The sequence below is a fragment of the Callorhinus ursinus genome, unplaced genomic scaffold (genome assembly GCF_003265705.2).
Source record: "Callorhinus ursinus isolate GAN/ISIS: 27379988/994484 unplaced genomic scaffold, GSC_fseal_2.0 scaffold12, whole genome shotgun sequence".
NCBI classification, from domain to species: Eukaryota; Metazoa; Chordata; class Mammalia; order Carnivora; family Otariidae; genus Callorhinus; species Callorhinus ursinus.
This window is the reverse complement of record NW_027397074.1, coordinates 79,477,055-79,501,448: the sequence shown is the minus strand read 5'-3', so window position 1 is coordinate 79,501,448 and position 24,394 is coordinate 79,477,055. Positions and strand designations below refer to the sequence as shown.

Genomic DNA, 24,394 nt, shown 5'->3' with positions numbered 1-24,394 from the left:
GAGAGAGGAGCGAGGGAAGGAGGAGGAGGCTGAGGAGGAGGAGGTGTGGAATATCATAAGGAAGAGGGAAAGGAGGGAAGAACCCCAACAGCAAAGCTCTGGGACAGATCTTACTGAACCTCTGGTATGTGGGTCCTTCTGAAAGAAGCATTCGAGGCAATATACAAGATTCTGCCCCTGCCCTCTGGAGCCCAGGTGAGCAAGAAGCAGCCTGCACGGACATCGGTGTAGTGTACAGCAGATGCAGCTAGTGAACCGTGTGCTGAAGGGTTAAAATAGCTGGCACATGCTTTGTGCTGCCAGGCAGATGCCAGGTTTATTCACGGGGCTCCAGAACAGGGACGGGGAACAGGGCAAAAGAAATGCCGATGTTCCTGCCTCAGGAATTCTTTGGGTACCCCAAACGGTTACCATTCTCCCTTCCTGTCTCCTCCCTCCTTGGTTACTTCAAAATACAGAATGCAGAAAATCCTTGTTCCTGGGTGCCTCACAGACCAGCGGCAGGAAGGCACAGGAGGTTTTGCTCCCACAGGCATCACTGGACTTGAAAACTACGTCCTCTCCTAGCTGTTGATGAAGTGTTTTATTGGCACACCGCTGGGTTCTGGTGAGAATGGTTGGGTAGCCCTGGGGGAATGGCCTGCCTGGCCTTGGGAAGCGAGAGCAGAGGTCAAGGTCCCTCCCTGGTGCTGCTGTGCTGGTAAGGTCGGGGGCGCTGAGACCCACCAAGCCGGGAGAGCGGAAGGGAGCGATGAGGGAAGTAAGGGCTGGCTCTGGAGGTCCCCGGGGCCGATGCGCAAGGCAGAGACAGGCAGAGAACTGGAGCTCGAGGAAGGGCAAACTGTGGCACCCCTTAGGCCCCTGCATACCCGAGATCACTCAGTGAACAGCTGAGAAAGTGCTTGACGGGGTGTCCGTAATCCTTGACTTCTCCTGGCCAAGCCCACTGGTAAAGGCTAATGAAGGAAAAATAAGAAATGTGCAGGGAAAGAAATACCTAGACCGGTGTCACACCAACAGGAGAGGCCGGGTAACGTGGCCCCCTGTCTCTGCCGGGGAAGAGGGGGGGCAGCCAGGCAGGAGCCACCCGGGGCAGGACTGGACACACCTGCCTTTGTTTGTGCCACTTCTTTGTTAACCCTGGCGCTGAGGAGGCGGCAGTTATGGCCACGGGCCCGAGGGAGCGAGGCTTGTGCAAGGCCAGGCTGCAGCTGGAGGGACCGAGCGTGGGTCCCCACTCGCCCAGGCAGTGCTGGGCTCCGGTCACGGGGGACCTGCGCATGCGCGCGTGCCCGGAGCTGGCTCTCAAAGGGCCAATCTCCCTCCAGCCGTCCTTCCTTCTGCTTCCCTTTCTGCTGCTGGACGGGTTTCCCTAACTGCTTCCTGACCAGGCTGTGGAGCCCTTTAGGGACGACGGGTGCAGGTAAAACCCAGTTTCGGTTCCCCCACTCTGCCGTAGTACTAGCTGATGACCTCTGCCTCGTCCACCTGTCCTGCCATGGTCGTGGCAATAATAGCAGCACGCACATGGAAGCACGTGGGTCACTAAGATCGTCTGGAGGTTACCAGTTGTCATGGCAGTATCTCTGCCTTCCCCTAGTTCACTCCTCTGATGCTGTCACTCCCTCTGCTGCTGTTCCTCAACCCTAACGGAGCACCTCCTTCTGATTTAGAAACAAGATGGTAAGGGAGAGAGAGAGAAACCAGTGACTGTGGATCCACTAGGTGACCTCTGTCTGAGTCCTTAAAGACTCCCTCCACGCTGGGTCAGAGAACATCACTCCCAGACTCCGACACCTGCTCACCCCACATAAACCAGGTCCACCGAGGACAGTGGCAAATTGTTCTCCCTTTGCCCAGGCACGAGGAAGTGTCTGCCTCTTCACCTTCTCTCTCCCTCCTCCTGTGAACCTGGTAGGCAAGAAGACAGCACCCAGTCCCTGTGGCCTCTGTCCCAGCATCCTCTAGGTCTTAGGTCAGGGGTCACCCCTCCCCTGGGGTCCCCGGCCAGCTGGGGAGGTGGTGCTCAGAGTAGGAGGGTGGGCTGGAGGGAGTGGCTGCTGCCCCAGGTGCTTTGCCTCACATACCACACCCTCCCCTCCATCCCAGGGGCTCCCCCTTCCCCACCTTCTGTAGGCTAATGAATCCTCCAAGGGCAGCGGAAGTCATTTTCTCTGTGTGTGGGCTGGGGATTGACAAACACCCCCCCTCCTCCCAGGACACACACACATACATACACTTGCAGGGTCCCCTGCCACGCCCCCTCGTTCCCCTGTCACCTCCAGGGCCCCTCTCCCACACACTGACCCACCTTTGCCTTCGGGGCCCAGGAATGGAAATGTACCCACTAAATACCTTGCAGTTTCCTCAGCACAGATCACTCTCCATAAAACACAGTTCAACATATACTCTATACCAGGTGCTCTGATGGGGAGAAAGAAGATGTGATGTGCTCTAATCTCTTCCTGTGAGGCTCTGCCAATTGGGGGAGACAGGCAGGTAGGGGGACAGTGTTCACGCAGTCCTATCCTTCAGACAGGGCATGAAGAAGGAAGCCAGAGCACAGAGGAGGCAGGACCAGCCCTGGCAGAGGCAAAACAAGAGACAATGTGATTTTGAGTTAAGCTTCAAGGGATGAGCTGGAGTCTATGAGCCAGATAATTAATGTGAGGTCTCTTGCTGAAATGGGGCAGGATTGATGGGGTTCCGAGGGCTGGTGTAAAGGACATGCCACAGACCCTATTTCATCCCTGCTCAGTTCAGCGGGGAGCAAGGGAGTTCGATGGAACTGTCTCTGGGAGGGACAAGGGGTGAGGTCTGTGGGATGGACGGTACAGAAATCCACTCTGTGCAGGTGGCAACGGCCCGAGGTCGGGGCTGCACTGGTCCCATGGAGCAGGGGGGGGGGGGACTTGCCCCTGGGAGGGTAAGCTGGTTACTGAAAGGGCTCCAGGACACAAAAACAGCAACAGAAGAGAGGGACGAAGGACTAGGAACAGAGGCTCTTACTGTGCATTTGCTGTGGGCCAGGAGCCTCATGCGGGCTCACAAGGAGCCTGTGAGCCAACTCCTGTCAGCCTTTTATAGACAGGCCACGAGGGCCCAAAGAGAGGCAGCTCCTTGCCTAAGGTCACCTGAGCGTGACTGTGCTCATTTTATGGACAGGGAAACTGAAGCTCGGAGGGGTGGCCTAATTTGCCCAAGCTCAACTAGTAATTAGCAGAATCTGACCTGCAACCCAAATGTATTTGGTCTCAAGGCCCGTGCTCTTTCCCCTACAAGATTCACGGCCCCTAAAACAAGAGAGTCTAACGTTTCTACTAGAAAGCTATTTCCTGGATGTTTCAATTTCAAATACTCCCACCAAAGCAAAGATGATAAAGCAAATGACTTGCATTCATGTGACACTGGGGCACATAAAGTCTTCTGTGCCCATTATCTTCTCTAACCCAGAGAGCAACCCTGTGGAGTAAATAGGGCAAGATTTCTATCCTCATTTTATTGATAAGGAAGCTGATTCTTGGAGAGATTGTAGGATTGAGGTCACAGATCTCACCAAAGCAGAGCAGGACAATAATCTGGGCTTCTGGGCCCCTGGAGAGACCTATCCCCACAATGGCTCCCTCGCTCGCCTGTGTGGACAGATGGGCAAATCCAACCCAGGTGGGAGGGGCGCCACCCTCTACACCCAGCCTGCAGTGAGGGCTGACACCGAGGGTAGAACCCAGAGGCGCCCAGGCGAGATGCTAGCTCATGGCACTTGCATACCTAGCCAGTAAGCATTTTAATACATCCATCAGCTCCCCTCGACAATGGACACACAACCTCGAATCACACGCTAGCACTTTCCACGTAGACTCCGACAGGCAGCCTTGTGCTCTGATGTCTCCTGTACTCTGGTCTGTGTGTAAGGATTTTAGGCCCAGCCCTGAGTGCGTCATGGTTCTTGGACTTCCCTGTAGCTTGGGGACACATCAAAGTCAGCTCTTGGAGTTGGGAACCTCAGCAAGGCCAGGAGAAGGGGGAGGGATCAGGGAGGGGACCCGGTGGCCTGAGAACTGTCCCCAGGGCACAGCCTGTGGATGGCAGTGCTGATTCCCCAGGGCCTGTGAGCCGATCCCTATCAGGAGATTCCACCAAGCGCTCCCATGCATGTACCAGTACCAGCCACACTGCCACGCGCACAGGGTCCCACACACAGCGGGCACCATGGGGGGGGGAAGCCCATGCCTTGTGGGCACGGCTGGTGGGGGAGGCTCATGACAGTGAAGATCCTTGTATTTCCTAATTTCCTAGTGTCTCTTGCTGTAGTGCCTGACCAATGACCTCAGGCCCTTGGTGCCTAGGTGGGTCTGGAATAGCCCAACAGCCTTCTGTAGAATGCTCTGTTTGGCTTCAGTCCCTCCCTTGTACCTCTTGGCCCCCTGGCCCCTGCCTCTCCACCTAGCTCTCAGCCTCCCACCACACCCTGCTCAGGTATCTGCCCCAGAACCTGCCTTGCCATGTGGGGAAGCCTCCCATTCTCCTCGCTGCAGTCCATCCAAGCCCAGCTTTGGGAAGAGGAGCCCCAGCTCCTGCCCAGGTCTGCCTCCCAGAGCCCTGCACCCGAACCCCAGCCCACTTCTGCCTCCCCTATTCTGCTCCTTCCCAGCTGCTCCTTGAGTCCTCACCCAGGGCTCTCAGGAGAAAGCAGACCGCTTGCTCCCACCTTCCCCTCCCAGTGTGCACATGCCTGTATGTATGCATTGAACAATTGCCCCTACTTTGAGAACAAGTCTGGCATTTTGCTTGTTTTTTATGAAGAAGGCGCTGGGGTGTCTGCGTGAGTGCTTGAGCTAAATAAATAGAATTTGAAAGAGTTCTTATCATGGCCCGTTGCCCTTTCACTGAGTTTGTTGGGGTGGGGACAGAGGAAGAATAAGAAGTGCAGGTGGGGACAAGTCTGGGGGCAGTTCGCTGATAAAGGGCTGCCACCGAGGACCGCTGTGGAGAAGGCTATAGCTTCCAGTTGGAGCACACGCTTTTGGTTGGGGTTTTAAATAACAGTGATCCAATTTGGGATAATGGCTAGACCCTTTCTCCTGAGCCCCAAACCAATGCTGTTTACTCTGGGCCCAGTGGACCCACGGCTCCCTCCGCACACCCCCCGAGCCCAGCATGGAAAACACGGCCCAGAGTGCAATGGGGTGGAGTGGAGAGCCGGCCCCTTCCCGCCTTGGCGGATGACCACAACCTCGTCTCTGGCTGTCAGCGCTCTGGGAATTGTCCTAGTTGGGGAGCTTTAGCCTCTCCCCACTTAGAACTTCAGGGGTCATGGGATCCTGCCATTTATAAGGCTAGAGGGTGATCAGAAGAAGCCATGGGGCCACAAGTCCTGCCTGCTGAGCTTCTCTCTCTCTCCTCTGCTTGGTAGAACATCTGCTTCAGTGATGCAGAGGGAAAGACAGACACATTCCACCTGAGAGACAGGAGGTTGCTCTGAGCTCCATCCTGTCTGCACCTAGAGCTGAGGGGGGCTGTCTGGGGGAGTGGAGTGTGGAAGGGAATAGGAAAACTTGAGAACTGAGGAGTCCTTATTTTTGCAGATCGGGAAACTCAAAGGTAAGTAACTTGGCCGAGGTCCCATAGTGATTTCTGGTCCAACTGTGGTTGGGATGCAGCCATCCGGATTACACATCTTGCTCTCTTTCACCTCTTCCAGAAACCAGCGTCATGGCACATTTGGCATCTTTGGAAAAGTCTCTGGGGGCTACACACCCTCCAGCCTCTTTCGTGGCTGGCTGAAGCACCTGCTGGAGAGGAATGTTTAAGTTCCAGGTAAGGTGGGGCGAAAGAAGGTGGGGCAGGTGGCTGAGCAGAGGGGTCTGGGTTTGGGAGGGATAGACCTCAGGGTCTGGGGAGGAAGGAGCAGGAGGCTGGGGCAGAGCTCGGCGGGGCTCCTTCTAAAGCTTCACCTTCCAGATGCGGGGTTTAGGAGACGAGATGCTCTGAGGAGGTGCCAGCCCAAGGAGAACTCTCAAGGTTGAGTCAGAAAATCTTCCATTTGAGGGGAGATGGAAGGGGAGGGGAGAATGGCTGACAGTGGAGGGACATGGGCATGGGTCAAGAAGGATGCTCCCCTCCGTCCCACAGCCCACCTATGCCCTTCGGGCATATTCTGCGAAGAATATGGGGTCAAGGTCCAGGAGAACTGAACCAATACCTGTGAATTTGAAAATCGACAGACCAGTAACACAGACTTATGCACACACACAGCAGAGCTGCTCTAAAATCTTGCTATGACACATTGGTCCATTCGACATGAATATTCCATGCATAAATACATGCCAAATACTGTGCCCATGCCTATCCGAGGAGGTGGAGCCAGCAGCAAGATGCCATTTGTCGCAGCCTCTGCCCTTCCTCCCGGGCCCTGTTTCTGCCACCAGCTCAGTGCCCCAATTGTGTTCCCCTGGGCCTTGACCAGATGTTGTCAAGCAAGCAGAAAGAGGCGGGAGCTCCTGCCCAGCGTCCCGATGGTGTGAGCACATAGGCCGGCCCGGGCTGGAGGGTGCAGGAAATGAGGGCAAAGGGATGGAGCCACGGGTAGCAACAGGGACAAGGAAAGGGGGCTGGGGACGAAGGTCACATTTTGGGTGAAAGTATGTGACCCTTCTGCAACAATGTAGACCTCCTGACCTATGAAACCTGAAGGAACTCAGGTGACTCCTCTTCATTTGGAATCATAGGATGTTTGAGTTGAAAAGGACCTTGGAGGGTTTTGAGCACAAACTGCCCCCCAGGTAGCCCCCGATCCGGCCCTGAGTAGAGGCCAGCACGCCTGGCTCCCAGTCAGGCGGCTCAGCAGTCCACCATCCGCAGCGTCCCTGGGCAGTGCTCAGCGCATGCGTGTGTGTGTGGGGGGGGGTGTGCACACCCATGTTCACCTGCTGACCTGACACCCGCTTCCATGCAGGCTTTATGAGCTGGCACACAGGGCTTGTGAACCCAGTGACTGGAACAAACTCCAAGCTGAGTGAGCAGCGGTTTTGACCTCGCTGCCCTGTGCTGGCTCCATCCTCACAACCTCTCTCCTGTTTTTCCTTTGTCGGCAGCCCTATGCACACCACATACCACACACCACACCGGCAGAGCAAAGGAAACACCCTCCCAAAGGGCATGGGGAGCAGGGATGGGGTGACGCAGTCAGCCGGACAAGGAAACAAAGAGCAGAGATCAAAATAAGAAAAAAAACGAGCATTCCAGAGAGATCATTCAGAGTCATGGACACATGACTAAATATTCCATGCATATATCCCACATTATAGACCATCACACACACCCCCCCACATCACATGCCACACACACATGCACGCCTAACATACACAGGCACAAAAGCCCCCCACAGGCTAGCACAGTCTACGACCGAGCGAGCGGATACAACTGCAAGGAGAGCCAACGAGAGAGGAAAAACAGAGGGAAACATTGATAGACATAGAACAAACAAAAAGAGGGGCAAAACCAGAAAAGAAGAAATGTATACGCTTTTTTGCCCTAAATCAGTGGTTCTCTGTGGAGAGTGACTTTGGCCCCCAAAGAACACCTGGCAATGTCTGAAGACATTTTTGGTCATCACGACTGAGGAAAGGGGATACTACTGTCACCTGGTGAGTGGCAGCTAACCATCCTGCAATGCATGGGACGGACCCCCCCAAAAAAGAATTACTTGTTTGAAAAGAGCAGTAGTGCCCCGGCTGGGAAACCATGCTGGAAATGCAGAAGTCAGCGCATGCAGCATCGGCGTCCCCTGCAGGGTTGTGCTCCTGTCCTGCCCATACTGATACACACATCACCTCCCCAGCCACCCCAGCCCCGCCAGCATGGCCCTCGCCGGGGGCCCATCGTACCCCGGTAGACCACTGCCCCTCTGCCTGAGGACCTCAGCAGCCGTGCCCAGCCTCCCCTGAGTTCCAGTCTGCCTCTCGCCGCCTCAGCCCCTGGACCCACAGCCTCCTGTATTTGCATACTTGTCAGGCATTGCAACCGAGTCCTCCCCCTCCCCCGGGAGGAGGTGCTGCCCAGCATGGACTCGGAGTGGGGTGGGGAGCCATGCAAGGCTCCTCAAGACAGGAGGAGCACCAGCGCATCCTCCCTGTCCCCTCAGAGCCAGCCACCCCAGGGAGGAACAGGGGATGTGGCTTTCAGATGTGAGAGGACCTGTGTGGACAGCGACACCCAACCCGAGGCCCGCCTTCCCCGTCGTCCAAGCACAGGATGTTGGCTCCAAGCGCGAAGAGGACACTGTTGGCAGAAGCTTGAATCCAGCCATCTGCCCCCACCCCTCCCAGCCCTCCATGCCCATTTTGAATCTCTTCTCAGTTTCCCATAAGTCATGGTGCCCCATGCCGAGGCAGCACCAGGTGGAGGAAGTGGCGGAAGGAAAAGAAAGTTGGGAATGACTGTCCTCCTGCAGCCTCCCTCCCCCACAGGACAAATACCGCATTGCATTATTCCCTTTCCCACCTGGGACTGAACTGGGGTCTTTGCCTGGAGCCCAGCAGTAAAGAGAAGGTGGGCGGGTCAGCAGGCAGACACACACCGGTTTAATGGGCACAAAGGTCCTGGTTTGGGTCCCAGTACCTTCCCCCCCACCACCCAACCTGAACCCACTGACCCTTGGGTGGGTGGGGAAAGCAGCTAATCGAATTGCACTGTTTGCTCAGGGCTCTATGGCCTGGCCTCGGGCCCAACAGAGGAGACAGGAGTGTGGCTTTCCTTCTAGATTTGAGGGCAGCCGTTCTATGCCCTGCTCCCAGACACACCCCACCCCTGCCCCTCAGCCTCCCTCTCTCCCTTACACATACACACCCATGCACGCGTGCACGTACCACACACACACACACACACACACACACTCTCTCTCTCTCTCTCTCTCTCTCTCTCTCTCTCTCTCTCTTTCCCCCCCCCACTGTGTCCTCCAGCTCTCTGAATCAGAGACAGGTAGTAAAAAACAGACTCTGCAGCTAGGGAGTGACCCACACATACCTGTGACTCTAAATGCCCAGACACCCAGGCCCCAGGCCCCTCCTGTGCCATGGGACTGCACATCAGCCAAGGCTTTGGTCTCTTTCCAGCAGGAAGGCTGAACTAGCTGACCATGACAGCTTGCTCCTGTCAGAGTTCGGTGCGGTGGGACCAGGATGGGCATCGTTCTTCCCCGTGACCGTGTAAGCCACTGCGCGCCCCCCTGGGGCCTCCATCCGCCCACTGGATGTGGGAGTGGGTCTGAATCTGGCCACCACCACGAATTGGCTGTGTGACTTGGGTGATTTACTTTACCACTTTGGGCTTTGTTCTTTTTTTTTTTTTTTTTTTTGCTTTTTAATCTGTAGAATGTGGACAATAATACCTGCCTTGCAAGTTGGATGTGAGTTTACATGGGAACATTCAGCTGGGCCCAGCAGGCAATAGGGGGTGAAGAGAGGCTACTTCCCCCCAGAGGTTGCAAGAGAACATACCTGCAATACCGGAGGCATATTTATATATTTTTTATACTAAAAAATTCTTCATTGTTTATCTGAAATCCAAATTTAATTGGACGTCCTGTATTTTATTTGGTAACCCAATACATATATGCTGTGTTGGGGAGGGGTTCTAGAATTCCAGGGTAGGGGTCTGTGAAGTCCAGGGGGCCAAATCCTGCCCACAGCTTCATTTTATGCCCTGGCTGTGGAGCTAAGAATGGATGGTGCGTCTTTGAAGGGTTATCAAAACAAAACAAAACAAAACAAAGCATGTGTGTCAGAGACTATATGCCTCTATGTGGTTTGCCAAGCTTAATATATTTACATGTACTATCTGGCCCTTTATGGAAGAAGTTTGCTGATCCACACTGTGTTTATATACCTATTCTGGGCCAGGCTAGCGATTAAACTGGAAGGGTGAAGGAAAGCTAAATCTCCAGGAGAGAAAGGCCCAGAGAAGACCCTGGAACAGAGGTGGGCGCTACTCACTCCCCACGGGGGCCCCTCAATCCCTGAGGCCCGCCTGACTCCTCCCCTCCTCCCTCGTTCAGTCTCTCAGGCTAGTCTGACTTGTCCAGGTCTTTCTATAAAAGGTCACCAGGTGTCCCAAAGTCCAAGGGAGACGCCTCCACTCTTTGAAGGCCTCCCCTTCCTGGACTGGCCCCTGGGGCAGGGAGAGAGACCCAGGTGGGGAAGGAGTTAAAGCCGGGCCGCAGCTCGAGGGCCCGGTCTGCTGGCCTGTCTCTTTAAATCTCAGGTAATTTGGGAGCAGGGAGGGAGTGTCTGCACAGGTCCTGCTCACTCCCAGGAGGAGCTCCTGAGGAGGAGCCAGCAGGAGGGAGTCCCAGCTCTGCCAAGTGTAAGAACCTCAGAGCCCTCTGCAGTCCCGCTCTGGCTCCTCAGGGAGACGCCGCAGGGACCCCGGGAGGTAGGAGACTAGGAGACGGGACCTCTACAGGGAGAGGGCAGGCCGGCCCTTGGGGGGGCTGATGCGGCCCCAAGGCTGAGTCCTGTCAGAGTCTGGCCTCCGCCTCAGCCCCCCAAGGAGCCGGCCCTACACTCTATGGGGTTGCCGCTGCCCAAAGAGAAGGGGCTCATTCTCTGCCTGTGGAGAAAATTCTGTAGATGGTTCCAGAGACAGGAGTCGTGGGCTCAGAGCCGAGATGAGCAGAACCTGCAGCAGCAGAAGAGGTAAGCTTCAATCTGCTTCCCCTGCACCCCCCGGGCGTGCCCCTCACGCCCTCCCAGCTCCCCCTCTCTCCCCCTCCCCCAGTCTTTGTCTGGCACCTCTGTTTGAACAGTCTGTGCTTCCAGGCCTGGCTCCTTGGGATTATTTTGCCTCAAAGGTCTTGGCCTGTGGGGCTAGCTCCCCAGGATGCCCGGTGGAAGGGGAGGGGGCTGGCACCCACACAGGTGCCTACTATCTTTAAGGTCCAATTCAAGTATGCAAGCCTCTTGCACTTCCCTAAAGGCCAGCCACCTTGCTGGGCCTTGGAAAGATTATGGCATCATGGAAACACCCCCCCAGAGGTGCTGGTGGGTCAGGACAATGCCCGATATCTCTACTGCCTGCCCCTAGAGCAGTCTTTCCTGCAGAAACACGTAACACCTACATGGATGTGTGCGGGAGTGAATGAATGAGGCAGGAAGGAACTGCAGACACTAGGAGCCACAGACAACAAAGTGCGGCTGCAGTTGTCATTCCTGTGCATTATCACCATCCTCAGCCATTGCCCAGGGCCCTGCTGAATGCCAGGCACTGGGCGGACATGGAGCCGAACAAAGCTGGGACCCAGCCCTGGGGTTCGTGACTCTCCACTGGGGGGAGGGGTGTGGGTGCCTGGCCACGTCGTTACCAGAGTGCTCACCCACTCTCTCATTCAGGCCAAGGAATGGGAGAGGAGGCTCTAAAGTTTGAGCCCCAAGGATATTGCACTTGTTGCTTCCAGCCCCTGAAAATGTCCCTGAACTCTGATGTCCCCACCTCCCCCCAGCAGGGAGAGGAGAGGAGAGGAGAGGAGAGGGGAGGGGAAAGCTTGAGGCCTTCCCCGCATGAGATGTCCTCTCCGAAGACTCCCTGGGCCTCCCCACCCCGGACCTGGCACGCTAGCAGGAAGTGCTCCTGTGGGGGCGTTCCCAGGGTCCCTAACAAGGCAGATAATACGTGCGATTCATAGAGGAAAGCCCAAGGATTTTGTACCTGAGGGTCTTTCTCCATCTCCCAGAGCAGCGGCCTGCCCAAGCCTGATGGGAGGGCCTGTGTTTCTTCTTCCTTTGCCCCAGGATTCTGGGCTGGGGGGCGTGCTCCTTTCTGAGTGCTGGCTTCCCTGGCTCTCACACCAGCCGCCCACTTCTCTCCCCCCGGGCCTGGGAGAGTAGGGGCTGAGCGCATGTTTGGCTGATGACATCTTTAGGCACAGAATGGCACTGTTGTTGGAGAATAGGCCATCCCTGGTTCTACTCCTCCCTTCCCACTCAGGACCCCGGGGCTGGGGGAGCCAGACACAGAGCACAGAAAGGCCTGGGGCTTGGAAGGGGCGGCAGAGCTGCTGTGTGTGCCAACAAAGCAAAGACCGAGTGAAGGACCACAGCCTGGCTGCTTCCACTAGTCTTCTCTGCCCCCGTCTCTTCTCCAGACCATCAAGGGGGCCTGCTCTAACAGCCTTGGTCCAGGAAGGCCTGATGTCGCCACTTGGAGGGATCCCCTCCTTTCCTGATCTCCCTGCCTGCTTCCACAGTGTCTTGGCCCTCTTCTTCCCCGTCAGAGCCTGGGGAACTGACTCCCCACTAGCTGGGCACTCCCAGGAAGGAAACTGAAATGGCCAGAAAGGGAAGCGTTCTAGGCTGTGCAGTGAGCCAACCTTAGGGAAGACTTGGAGGCAACTAGATAAATAGAGGACCGTGTAAGTGAGGACAGTACTGACGGGCGAGGAGGTGGGCTGATGGCAGAAAGCAGCAAACAACATGACGAGCACCTACCTCACCTTCTATAACCCCAAACCTATGGGAGGCAGGGCCTGTTATCCCCTGGGGAATAAGGCAGGCCCAGAGTGAGCTAGTGATGAAGTCAGAATTCGTGCCAACAGCTCAGAGGGGGCCTCTGGGTGGGGTGGGGGAATCCAGAGCATGGTCCAGTGAGAGGGGCAGGCTTTATGGTCTCTCCAGGATGATCAGGACCCCAGCATCCCTCTCCCTCTCTAGCAGATGTGTCTTGGGTCTTAGTCTCACTACCACTTCTGCTTAAATCCACATTGTCGGACCCAAGCTGAACGATACCTTTCTCCCATTTCTTCTTCCTCTCTCCCTGGACCTCGAATTGTCTTATTTCCTGAGATTCAATGTATTAACTACTTATTGAGCATAAAGCACTCTGCTAGATTTGCAGAAAATGAACGCAACATCCCTGCTCTCCAGGAGCTCACGTTCTCTTGGGCAAAACGCACCAGTATGCATCTGCTCGGGTGACAAGGGAGCCTGGGGAATGTCCTCACCAAGAAGGGTGTAAGCAAGTGCCGTGGGCCACAGGGGAGGATGCTGTGGTATCTGCTTCTGCCCCGTGGGGGGTATGCTGGCCAGCTCCTGGAGGCTCACACCCAACCCTGTTGCTGGCACCTTCTCTCTCTCCCTCTAGACGGTGGGAAGGCAGTGATGATCACTGGAAGTTCTCTGTTTGGATAGATACCTGTATAAATATGTGTGAAGTGATGTGTCTGGGAAAAGTAAGCTCTGGGGCTCTCCTGTCTATTGGGACTTCGTGCCTCAGTAAATACACGCAGATGCATGCTTGCAGGCACATGGGCTAGAGTTGCAGCCCTGAGAAGGACGGCCCGACTCCAAGTCTGCAAATAACCACATTCCCCCTGAGCTTTGGCTTCCTCATCCAGTCGCCAAGAGCCCGAGCTGGGGGGAAGTGGCCCACAGGTGGCCGGTGCATGCCTCCTCCTCACACAGGACTGCTCTTTCCTGCGTCGGTGGTCATGGTTCTGGGCTGACCCCCTCCCCCTGAGAAAGACTGGAAAGAGCCATAAAACTAGAAGAACCACATAATTGAGTGGTGAGAGCCCGAGGCTAGGTTCCTGGCCAAACATTCTGCTTTTAACTCTGCGTGATCTCCTTGCAGCAATTTGGTTGTGCTACCTCAGTTTCCTTTTCTGAAAAATGAAAGAATCATTCAGCCTGTGTCACAGGGCTGTAAGGAGCAAGAGGGATAATAAGGAAGATGCTGCTTTGGAAGCTGAAAAGCACACTTAACAAACGGGATTTACTGTGATGAAAACAACCATGGGAGTCAAAAGGCAACCCCCGATGTTGGCAGGAGTTCGAGGGGCTGGGCACCTCTCCTCTCAGAGCTGTATCCACCCGGGAACCTGTACCCTGAGCTCCCGCCTTGTGTGTGCCCTCTCCTTCCCAAATGGTATGCTTGTCTGAAGGGGTGCCCATGGACACAACCCCCTGTGCCTCTCAGCCCTCTCCAAAGCCTGATCAACCCAGAGAAATGGCCAAAGGGGGTCCCACTCCCAGCTCTGCCTCTGACTTGTTTAGACAGGTCACCTTGGGACTCCAGTCCTCCTTCTCCATCTGGGACATGAACAGATAGACCAGGTTTCTAGCAACTTCCTAGCTCTAAAATTCTGATTTGAATTCTCCTCCCAGGCACTCTGGATTCTGTCTTGTTTCCAGCAACCAAATAGAAAGCTTTGCTTGTGCGCACACAGACCTGCACACATCCGTGTACACATCTGTAAGGAGGAAGAGCAGAGGAGAGGACAAAGTGCAGGGAACAAGGAGAAAGGAAAGGAGAGATGCTCATGTGGTGGCCCAGAGGGAATTTCAGGGGGAAGGACGGGGTTTTACGTACTGTCAAAAAAATGGGTGAGGGTTTGAAGTGCAATTTCTACCGGTTTAACATTAAACTAAACCATTCGTTTTCATAATTAATGGTCAGCAAAATAAAACATTCTACATCCACACTGCTATAATTTCAGATTTTCTTTGTAACTTATTTTTGCTACTTAATCAGTGAGTGCTTAAAAGACTTTACCTTTTTGTTTCTCTCCTAGCTAAATATTTAACCATTTGTAAGAAAACACATATAGGGAATTTCTCATTCTTTTTAATGTGAAGAATCCTCTTTTTAAAAAGACGGTTTATGAATAATTCTGCCTGTAGCTCAGAGTTTCCCTACCTTGGCAGGATGGACATGTTGGACAGAAAACAATTCTTTGTTACAGGAGACTGGCCTGTGTCAGATGCTTCTTAATAGCATCCCTGCCCTCTACCCACCGGACACCAGGAGCACCCCTCCACCCTACCCCCATTGTGACAACCAAAAATGTCTCTGGACATTGCCAAATTCCTTGGGGGAGGGGAAAGGGGCTCACCCCTGGTTGAGAACCACAGCTCCAAACCACCATTTGTGAGTCAGAGATTCTGGCAGTAATGTTAAGTATTCTACTAAATGAAGTAAAATTTTCCCCTGGAAGGGAATGAGTATAATTTAACCATTCAAACCAGAACATTTTTTTTTTTTTTTTAATCAGTATCTCCTCTTCCTGCCCTAGGGAGGTGTGTGGCAGAGACCCTGTGAAGATGCGTAGATTTTGCTCCAGATCTAAACTTCTGTGCTGGGTTGCTATGGTAGAAGGCACTCGTATCTCAGGCACAGGGATCTTTAGATGAGTCTGCTCTTGTGCCTTTTTTATGGGTCCCAAGGGTAGTCAGGTTTTGGGAGCTCAGCCTGACTGCCAAGAACGGGACCGAGGGCTTTCTCTGCTGTCCCCTGGTGGTCCCCTGATGCTATTACAAGTAATTTCTCTGATGCCCCTCAGAACCATTCATAACATATGCTGCCCCCTTTTTTGCTGGAATCTGGAGTTTGCCACCCAGAAGAGACCAGTTCTTTACACACTTCGCTGGGTTGGGTCATAAGGTGATTCTTCACCCAGAGTGTAGTCTGACTGGGGTTGCCAGATAAAGTACAGGACACGGAGTTAAATCTGAATTTCATATCAATGGTGAATAAAGTGTTAGTGTAAGTATGTCCCAAATATTGGACGTGGAACATAATTATATTAAAAAATTATTGTTTGCATATCTAAAATTAAAATCTAATGGAGCATCTGAATTTTTATTTGGCAAGCCCAGACGGACAGTAACTCCTCGTTCCCCAGGTCACTAGGGCGGTCGGCAAGGCAAGAAAAAGAGCACGTAGGAGGGGAGGTTTGTGGGGGACATTTGTGGGCTTCGGAGATGTGTAGGACCAAAAGGGGTGTCTGTAGTCAGGCTACCAACTAGCCTCCCCACTCACGTCTTAGGGAGCAGAGAGCAGAATTCTGCACTAGGGTAAGAAGCCCCCTTGGATCCATTTCTAACTTTGCCGTTAACTTTAGTCCGAATTAGGGCATAAAGCCAGAAGCTAATTGAAGGAGGGCAGAGAAAGGATATAAAGATGAGAAAGTGACTGACCTCTGCCCTTAAGCACCCCTAGTATAGAGGAAGAGACAGTCTAATCACAACACACAGTGAAAGATGCAAAAATAAAAGGCCAGAGAATAGTATGGAAAACTTCCTGGGGACGGTGCCTGTGCGTGCTTGTGTGTGTTGGGGGATAGAGCTGGCTCTCGAATATTTATAGAGGAGGGGTTTGGGCAAATTGTCGGAAAGGCAGCGGCGGCGGTGGTGAAGGGGGTGTAGAAAATGTTCTTTGCAGCTGTGTTTATATATCAAGCATACTGGTTTTTACTTAGATTATATGTTTGCCTAAGGTTGGCTTCAGGGGTGGCCAATGGGGATAATAAGGAGGGGCAGTAAGGCCAAACTACCCTCTGGCACTGCTACAAATTCATTCATTCTGCAGATAGTGGGAGAGCGTCTACCACATGCGGAGCACAGTCCGAGGCATTGGGGTCACAGAACAGACAATGAACAGGGTGAGATGGAGGCGCTGGGTTCCAGGTGGAAGAGTGTGTGGCGCAGGTACCGGGAGACTAGGGTGTTCGGGGGCGGTGAGGCTGGAGCATCAGGCGTAGGGAGTGAATGGGTGGAGGAGAGAATAGAAAGGCAGGTGCACAGAGTCCAGAAAGGACCTCTGTATTCCTTTTCTGTGGGCATTTAAGGGCGGACTTTCCTATGCCATGATGGTACTGCCATTTAGAGGGGGCACCTTGGCAGCATGGAGAAAGATGGATCGGAGGTAAATAGGGCACAGGGAAACTGTGGTTGGAATATTTTGCTAACAAGGGGCACAATAGCGAATGAAGACATGAACTGATGAGGGTCAGCAGGGACAAGGAGGTAGGGTTTGGGTGGGGAGAGAACACTGAATGTTGAAGTGACAGAGCCTGGTGGCTGCCCACGTGGCATGGGGGGTGGGGAGCTGGGGCCCACATTTGGGGAGATGTGAGTCTTGTGCTCATTCCTCCTCTCCTGACCGCCCCCCAATCCCAGCTCTTGGAGTTGATTTCCTGCCACCAGTCCTTGAGTGTGTGAGCTCCCATTCACATAGTGGGCCATCTATGGCTAAATGGGGTTATTTCATTTAGCTCCCATAAAAAGACCATGGCTTTGGGCCAAGAGAGAAATTGAATAAAGGGGGCCCCATGGGTCTTAGTTGGGCTAAGTTGTGATTATAATCTAGGTTTTTAGTTCATTGTAGGAATAAAACTCAAGAGAGGATCTGGTGAGTCAGAGAAAACGATTTTTTTTTTTTTGGCCTAAAACAAGGGAGAAGCAGACAGGAAGTAGGAAAAGAGTATACTCTGACTTAGGGGTCAGAACAGAAAGGATCCACTGTTGCTTTCTGATGGAACTCTGAGGAGGCTGTTGTCAGGAGGAAAGTGCCGGGATCAAGGGGCTTTGCTGAGAAGGTCTAGAAAGGAGAGCATCGCACCACTGGAGGAAATCTGCTAGCCTCTACATGTTGACTTCCTTCACAAATATGAGGGAGGAATTCCTTGTACCCTTAGTCCATGAAAACAAGGCTTATCTTGGGGGGTAATCACAGGGCACTTAGTGAAGCTAAACAGGGTTGCTCCAGAGGTCAGTAGGTCAGGAGGTGAATGAATACTTACGTAAAACTCCTCCCCTCCATGCTCGATATGCACAGATAACACATTCACACTCATTCTGGTCCCAGCACCCAGGGGATAGGAAACCAGTGCTGATGCTCTCCTCCACAAGCAGAAAGGGGGAATAGTTGGTTTGGGTTAACTAACTGGTCAAGAAAAAAAAAAAAAAAAATCAGACAGCCCTTTGCGCCCGATGGCCTCACTTCCCTGGATCAAGTTCAATGCCGCTGAAGTGCACGTGTTTGTATGTGACGGAGCCCAGACATCACCCCTCATTGTACAACTGGGCATGCTCGCCATTGCCACCTTTCTGATCCCTTTCCCTTGTAGGATCTGGGAGTCTCCTCTCCTTCTAGCTGCCAAGGAGAACAATGTCCAGGCTCTCAACAAGCTACTCAAGTATGAGGCGTGCGAGGTGCACCAGAGAGGTAAGAGGCAGAGCCCTCTGCACCTGTCAGACCCACACACATGGCTCCCAGGATAGCCCAGCACCTTCTGCTGTGGGCCGCCAAGTCCCTATTGTCACCATCCCCCTGCTCCATAGAAGCCAGATGACTCTTCTTTCTGTCAATGCCAGGAGCCATGGGCGAGACGGCACTGCACGTAGCAGCCCTCTATGACAACCTGGAGGCTGCCATGGCGCTGATGGAGGCCGCCCCGGAGCTGGTCTTCGAGCCCATGACATCCCAGCTGTATGAGGGTGAGGGGCCCAGGGGCCCAGGGTGGTGGGAAGGGGTGACCTGCTGCATATTTCAAGTCAGTCTCTGTGGCGGGTCATTTGGGGAAACCAAAGAGGGCGTCTGAGACCCCTAGTTTCCATGCTTCTCTCCATCTCCCTTGTTCCTCATCATCCTCACTGCACACCATCAGAGCACCAGCCCCCTGAGACCTTGCAAGGGGCCTAGAGCAGGAAGAGAAGGGAGCAGCTGGCTTCCCCGGGGACCCTGCCAGCCCAGGGGCTCCTCCTCCCTCCCCCCGCTCAGGCTGCCCTGGTGAGGAGCACAGGGTGTAGATAAGGGAGGGACCCCTGCAGGATCCTGGGGCCACACCCCGTGACTGAGAGCTGTCTCTGGGCCAGGTCAGACTGCACTGCACATAGCCATCGTGAACCAGAACGTGAACTTGGTGCGAGCCCTGCTTGCGCACGGCGCCTGCGTCTCTGCAAGAGCTACAGGCACAGCTTTCCGCCGCAGCCCCCGCAACCTCATCTACTTTGGTGGGAGCAGGGCCAGGGCTGGGAGGAAGGGGCCGCGGGGAGGCGGGCAGGAGCAGAGGGAGGGGGGCTGAGGCGGGCTCCAGGCCCTGGGAAAGCTGGAAGGGGTCAGGCCTTACAGGGCTTAAGGCCAGAGCCAGTTCTCCCCACCGGCACTTGCTCCATCCCTGCCTCTGGTTCTGCTGACAAGTGTCACCAAGCCCAGAGCTGAGACGTGGGGGGCAGGGAGGCGGTCGCTCAGGGACACTGCCCGTCCCATCGGGCACTCACGCCACGGAGCCCTGTGTGTCCACAGGGGAGCACCCTTTGTCTTTTGCTGCCTGCGTGGGCAGTGAGGAGATCGTGAGGCTGCTCATTGAGCACGGAGCTGACATCCGGGCCCAGGACTCCCTGGGTAAGAGCTGGGGTCGGGAGGGGAGCCGGGATGCTGGGGGCGGTGAGGGCAGGGCCCCGGGTGGGCCGGGCAACAGCGGGGCCTTCGGGGCAATGGCCGCGCGACACCCGCGTCCCGCCCGCAGGAAACACCGTGCTGCACATCCTCATCCTCCAGCCCAACAAGACCTTTGCCTGCCAGATGTACAACCTGCTGCTCTCGTACGATGGGCGCAGGGACCACCTGCAGTCCCTGGACCTCGTGCCCAATCACCAGGGTCTCACCCCGTTCAAGCTGGCCGGAGTGGAGGGCAACACTGTGGTGAGGGATGCTGCCCTGGCCCTAGGGCGTCCTCCTAAAGAGCCTTCCTTCTCCCCGAGCTCCCCACAGGGCGGCGTCCCTTACCGCGCACTCCCCCGCTAACCGCGCAGCCTCCCTGACCCGGAGCTTGGAGAGTGGCGCTCTAGGAGCTCTGCTCTGGTGACCCGAAGGGCTGTTCCCTTGGCCTGTCCTCTTCTCTCCGGTCCTTAGAGGGTCTGTGGGAAAGAAGGAGAAGCAGAAACTAAAGGGGGTTCACGCAGCAGAGGCGTGGGCATCGCTGACTGCCCGTTAGTGCCGAGGAGCGGGCAGCAGCCCCCTCGGGTGGCGTGGTTCCCGCGGCCGCTTCTCCCACTGACGCTCGGACTCCCCGCTGTGTCCTCCCAGATGTTCCAGCACCTGATGCAGAAGCGGAAGCACATCCAGTGGACGTACGGGCCGCTGACGTCCACTCTCTACGACCTCACGGAGATCGACTCCTCGGGGGATGAGCAGTCTCTGCTGGAACTTATCATCACCACCAAGAAGCGGGAGGTAGGGGTGGTTGGGTGGGAAAGCAGCCAGGGAGGGGAGTCGGGGTCTCTGAGCTGCTTGCTCTCTTTCCTTTCCGCTGAAGGCTCGCCAGATCCTCGACCAGACACCAGTGAAAGAGCTGGTGAGCCTCAAGTGGAAGAGATATGGGCGGCCATACTTCTGCATGCTGGGCGCCATCTACCTGCTGTACATCATCTGCTTCACCATGTGCTGCATCTACCGCCCACTCAAGCCCAGGACCAGTAACCACACCAGTCCCCGGGACAACACCATCCTACAGCAGAAGCTGCTTCAGGTGACATCCGAGGAGCAGCAGAGCTTCAGGGCAGGCGTCAGCCCTCTGCCCTTTCTCAGACCTGCGTCACGTTCCTGTTTGACAACCCCCACTTCTCCCCATGCCCAGCTCCCAAACACTTAGGCACAGACTCAACATACAGGTGGAAACACACCTGCGCTCAAAAAGCAGAGTCCGAGATAGCCAAACCTAACAGGTTATAAAGAATCTGACAGGACCAGTGACCCTACACACTGGACACTGACTTGTGCCCAGAGGCAGGCAGGGCAGATGTATGGAAGCCCTGAGTGTTCTGACCGTGTTTCCCTCTCAGGAGGCCTACGTGACCCGCAAGGATGACATCCGCCTGGTGGGGGAGCTGGTGACCGTCATCGGAGCTGTGATCATTCTGCTTGCAGAGGTGAGGTGTGGGCAGGATCTAGGATGAGGCTGCTTGCCCCAGGGATCCAGCCTGAGCCCCAGGCTGCAAGTACCTTAGTGTCTTCTTGGCCCCTCTCCAGATTCCAGACATCTTCAGGGTGGGGGTCACTCGCTTCTTTGGACAGACCATCCTTGGGGGACCATTTCACGTCCTCATGTGAGTCTCTCCCCCAATCCCTTCCCTCCCTCCCTGGATTCCTGACCCCTTGGACAATCCCTGGAGAAAATTAAGTCCAGAGAGCCTTCTCCAGCGATGCGTGTTGCCCTGTGTCATTGAACTTGCGAAGGCCAAATCTGAGTGTGTGGGTGGTGCCTCCCTCAGTCGCTCTTGCTCTTACGTCCCCCAAGATAATCCCAGTGTCCTCTCACACCCACCTCTGCTCCCCACCCTCAGCATCACCTACGCCTGCATGGTGCTGGTGACCATGGTGATGAGGCTCACGAACGCCAATGGGGAGGTGGTGCCCATGTCCTTCGCGCTGGTGCTGGGCTGGTGCAATGTCATGTACTTCGCCCGAGGATTCCAGATGTTGGGCCCTTTCACCATCATGATCCAGAAGGTCTGTGCCTCCCCCCAAGCTTTCTACAGAGAGGTCCCAGAGCAGGGGCTGCTGCAAACATTTTCGTAAAGGGCCAGATAACAGATTTGCAGGCTCTGCGAGCCGCATATGGTCTCTACTGCATATCCTTCTCCTCCGCCTTGTTGTTTTCTCAATGCTTTAAAAATGTAAAAACCATTCTTAGTTCGAGGGCCGTGCCCAAACAGGCCAAGTGGATCTGGCATGCAGCCATAGTGTCTAACCCCTGGAGGGTGGAGCTGCTGGGCTTCACGGGGCTAGACGTGTGAGAGGCTGCAAGGAGCAACTGCTCAGGGGACCTGGGTGGAGGTATTTTCCTTCTCCTCCTCCCTTTAGATGATTTTTGGCGACCTGATGCGGTTCTGCTGGCTGATGGCCGTAGTCATCCTGGGCTTTGCCTCAGGTAAGTCATCTGTCTGGGATGGAGCCCTGGCGGGGAGAGGTTAGAGGAGCCCAGAGAGCGCAGAATGGCTGTGGATAAACCTGGGGGGAGGTGGGAGGGAAGGCCAATATCCAACAGGATACAAGGCTGTTATGTCTGAAGATGGAACATCCCTCGGAGGGGAGACAAAGCTGGGAGTGTTATGGCGACGTGGGTCCTGGGATCAGGATAAGGCATCCTGAAAGTAAGGGAATATCGGAACGCAAAGGACAGAGCCATGGAGGGCCGGAGATGAGGGGCGCGGCACTGAACTGGGCAGCAAAGAGCTGGGTGCGGTCCAGTCCCGTATATGGTTGCCATGGTAACTCTCCATCCCCTTGGGTGGAGCAGCCTTCTATATCATCTTCCAGACAGAGGACCCCGACGAGCTGGGCCACTTCTACGATTACCCCATGGCACTGTTCAGCACCTTCGAGCTGTTCCTCACCGTCATCGATGGGCCTGCCAACTACGACGTGGATCTGCCCTTCATGTACAGCATCACCTACGCTGCCTTCGCCATCATTGCTACGCTGCTCATGCTCAACCTCCTCATAGCCATGATGGGTGATACTCACTGGCGGGTGGCCCACGAGCGAGATGAGCTCTGGAGGGCACAGGTGAGCCCCCTGGCGGCCGGGAGGGTTACTGCAGGTGGTTCCCTCCCAGCCAGGGACCGGGGCTGAGCTCGCACAGAAACAGGGTATTTTGACCCGACATGTGTCTACGTGGTCGCTGCGCAGTACACAGAATAATGCAGAGTGTCCACAAGAGCTGGACTGGCACTAAAACGGAGCAGTACTTGGATGGCTGAAAAGAATCCTCATAGTTTTCTCAAAAAGTAAAACCTCAGGCTTTTCTAGAAGAGTCCACAAGAAATCAACCAACAAGAAATAAAGCTAATGGTGACTAAAAGGACATTTAGTAAATTAGTCTGTAAAATCGGACCCAGAAAAACTGGACGGGTTTTAAAAAAATGCTACAAAAACTTCCCAGAGTAGCAGAAGTAATCTTCAGTCAGATCATCATGATGGAGACAGAAGACCGTTCCATGAATCAAATCATTTGAAAATATACTTTAGAAAATAATTTCAGCAGAATTAAAAATGAAAATCCCCTAAATTGAATGGCGCCTAGCTGTGCTGTGTAGAAAACAGAGTTAAAAGGCCCTAAATTGGCTAAATGGGGTTTCCTCAGGAAAATATGTTTTCCATGCAAATGTATTGATATTAGATTTCTCAGGAGGATGTTAGCATTTTTAAATGGCATTTATGTCGGTAGGGTCAAAATATCCTGAGGCCTTGAGGATCCCTTTCTGTTTGCTTTGCCCTCCTTCCTGTCTCCTTGGAGCGAGTTCTCTCAACCTCCTGCAGGATCAGTACGGATGTCAGGTCGCCGGGCAGAGAATTGTGGGGCTCATGTCCCATTGACTCTCTCCCACAGAAGAGGGTCAACCAAGCTGACTCCACCACTCCCCGCAGCTTGGGGGTGTCGTTTGTCCCTTCCTGGAGACCATGAGCTCCTGCCTTTCCTAGCGATTGCTAAACGGTCCTTCCTCTGCCCAGCACCCTTTCCTGTCCCCACCCCTCTCTCTCTGTACCCAACCTCTGACGGCCCCACCTGTCCCCACACACAGGTGGTGGCCACCACAGTGATGCTGGAGCGGAAGCTGCCTCGCTGCCTGTGGCCTCGCTCGGGGATCTGCGGGCGCGAGTATGGGCTGGGGGACCGCTGGTTTCTACGGTGAGTGACCGGGGCAGGGCCGGGCGCCCCTCTGCTCAGACAACCTCCCGCTCCCCGGGGCCCTGTGCAGGCTGTCCGCTCCCTGGGCCCCTTGCCCACTGACCTGTGTTGACCTGAGGTCCCCACACCGGATCCCTGCTGCTAAGGGAGGGGCCCCACGAGGTGCTTGGGGCTGCAGCTGAGGGGCTGGAGCTCCTGTGCCCACACCAGCCGCACACGAGGAAGAAGGCCAGTCATGGCGGGAGGGGGTGAGCGCAGGACACGGGCAGGGCTCGGAACCAGCCCTTCCATCCCCGGCTGCCTCTCATGGCCTCCTGCTCCACAGGGTGGAGGACAGACAGGATCTCAACCGGCAGCGAGTGCGGCGCTATGTGCAGGCCTTCCACAGCCAGGGCTCCGACGACTTGGACAAAGCCTCAGAAAAACTGCAGCTGGGCCACCCCTTCAGCCCCCACCTGTCCCTCTCTACCCCCTCAGTGTCTCGCAGTACCTCCCACAGCAGCACCAACTGGGAGAGGCTCCGGCAAGGCACCCTGAGGAGGGAGCTGAGGGGGCTGACCAACAGGGCTCTAGAAGATGGGGAAGGCTGGGAATATCAGATCTGAGCGCGCGCTGCCCCGGCGGCTGCTCTCCTTTTCCTGGGGGCATCAGAAGACACCACCAAGACACCTAGAGGTCTGATCTCCCAGGTCCAGGGGGAAGCAGAATGCACTCTGAGGAACGCCGGCTGGGAGTAACGGCCCCACGTACCACTACTTGCTCAGCTCTGGGGCGAACAGAAACCAAGGAGGGAGGTGGCCCTCACCTCACCCTGTGCACAGAGCTGGTGCCAGCAGGGGGACCAGGCTGCGTGGCTCTTCGGCCTTACGGAAGTACTCTGCACTGTCAGAGCAAAGCACTTTAAGGACAGGCTTGCCGTCTCTGCCCCAG

General features: G+C 55.1%; 1 protein-coding gene across 6 annotated transcripts; it reads left to right on the top strand.

Moving 5' to 3' along the window:
- Positions 1 to 54: 54 nt before the first annotated feature.
- TRPV6 (transient receptor potential cation channel subfamily V member 6) lies at positions 55 to 24,123 on the top strand. Of its 6 annotated transcripts, none has more exons than XM_073899317.1 (19): positions 55 to 195; positions 533 to 607; positions 1,329 to 1,423; positions 5,702 to 5,817; positions 9,114 to 10,694; positions 17,900 to 17,997; positions 18,147 to 18,269; positions 18,648 to 18,785; positions 19,078 to 19,176; positions 19,301 to 19,476; positions 19,861 to 20,007; positions 20,090 to 20,302; positions 20,616 to 20,702; positions 20,803 to 20,879; positions 21,117 to 21,282; positions 21,637 to 21,703; positions 22,073 to 22,341; positions 23,358 to 23,464; positions 23,790 to 24,123. In XM_073899317.1, the coding sequence occupies exons 5-19, from the start codon at positions 10,567 to 10,569 to the stop codon at positions 24,067 to 24,069; spliced, it is 2,175 nt and encodes a 724-aa protein (XP_073755418.1). In that variant the 5' UTR covers positions 55 to 195; positions 533 to 607; positions 1,329 to 1,423; positions 5,702 to 5,817; positions 9,114 to 10,566; the 3' UTR covers positions 24,070 to 24,123. The 6 variants fall into 6 exon arrangements, with proteins under 6 accessions (XP_073755418.1, XP_073755417.1, XP_073755415.1 ...); XM_073899316.1 differs by lacking the exon at positions 1,329 to 1,423 and having other exon boundaries at positions 459 to 607; positions 9,114 to 9,206; positions 9,372 to 10,694; XM_073899314.1 differs by having other exon boundaries at positions 459 to 607.
- The last annotated feature ends 271 nt before the right edge of the window (positions 24,124 to 24,394 follow it).

Coding starts and splice junctions, on each gene's coding strand:
- TRPV6 (XM_025854765.2), top strand. CDS start 17,763: ATGGCCTCACTTCCCTGGATCAAGTTCAATGCCGCTGAAGTGCACGTG. Junction 17,998..18,146: donor GTGCGAGGTGCACCAGAGAG/GTAAGAGGCAGA, acceptor TGTCAATGCCAG/GAGCCATGGGCGAGACGGCA. Junction 19,177..19,300: donor CCGGGCCCAGGACTCCCTGG/GTAAGAGCTGGG, acceptor TCCCGCCCGCAG/GAAACACCGTGCTGCACATC.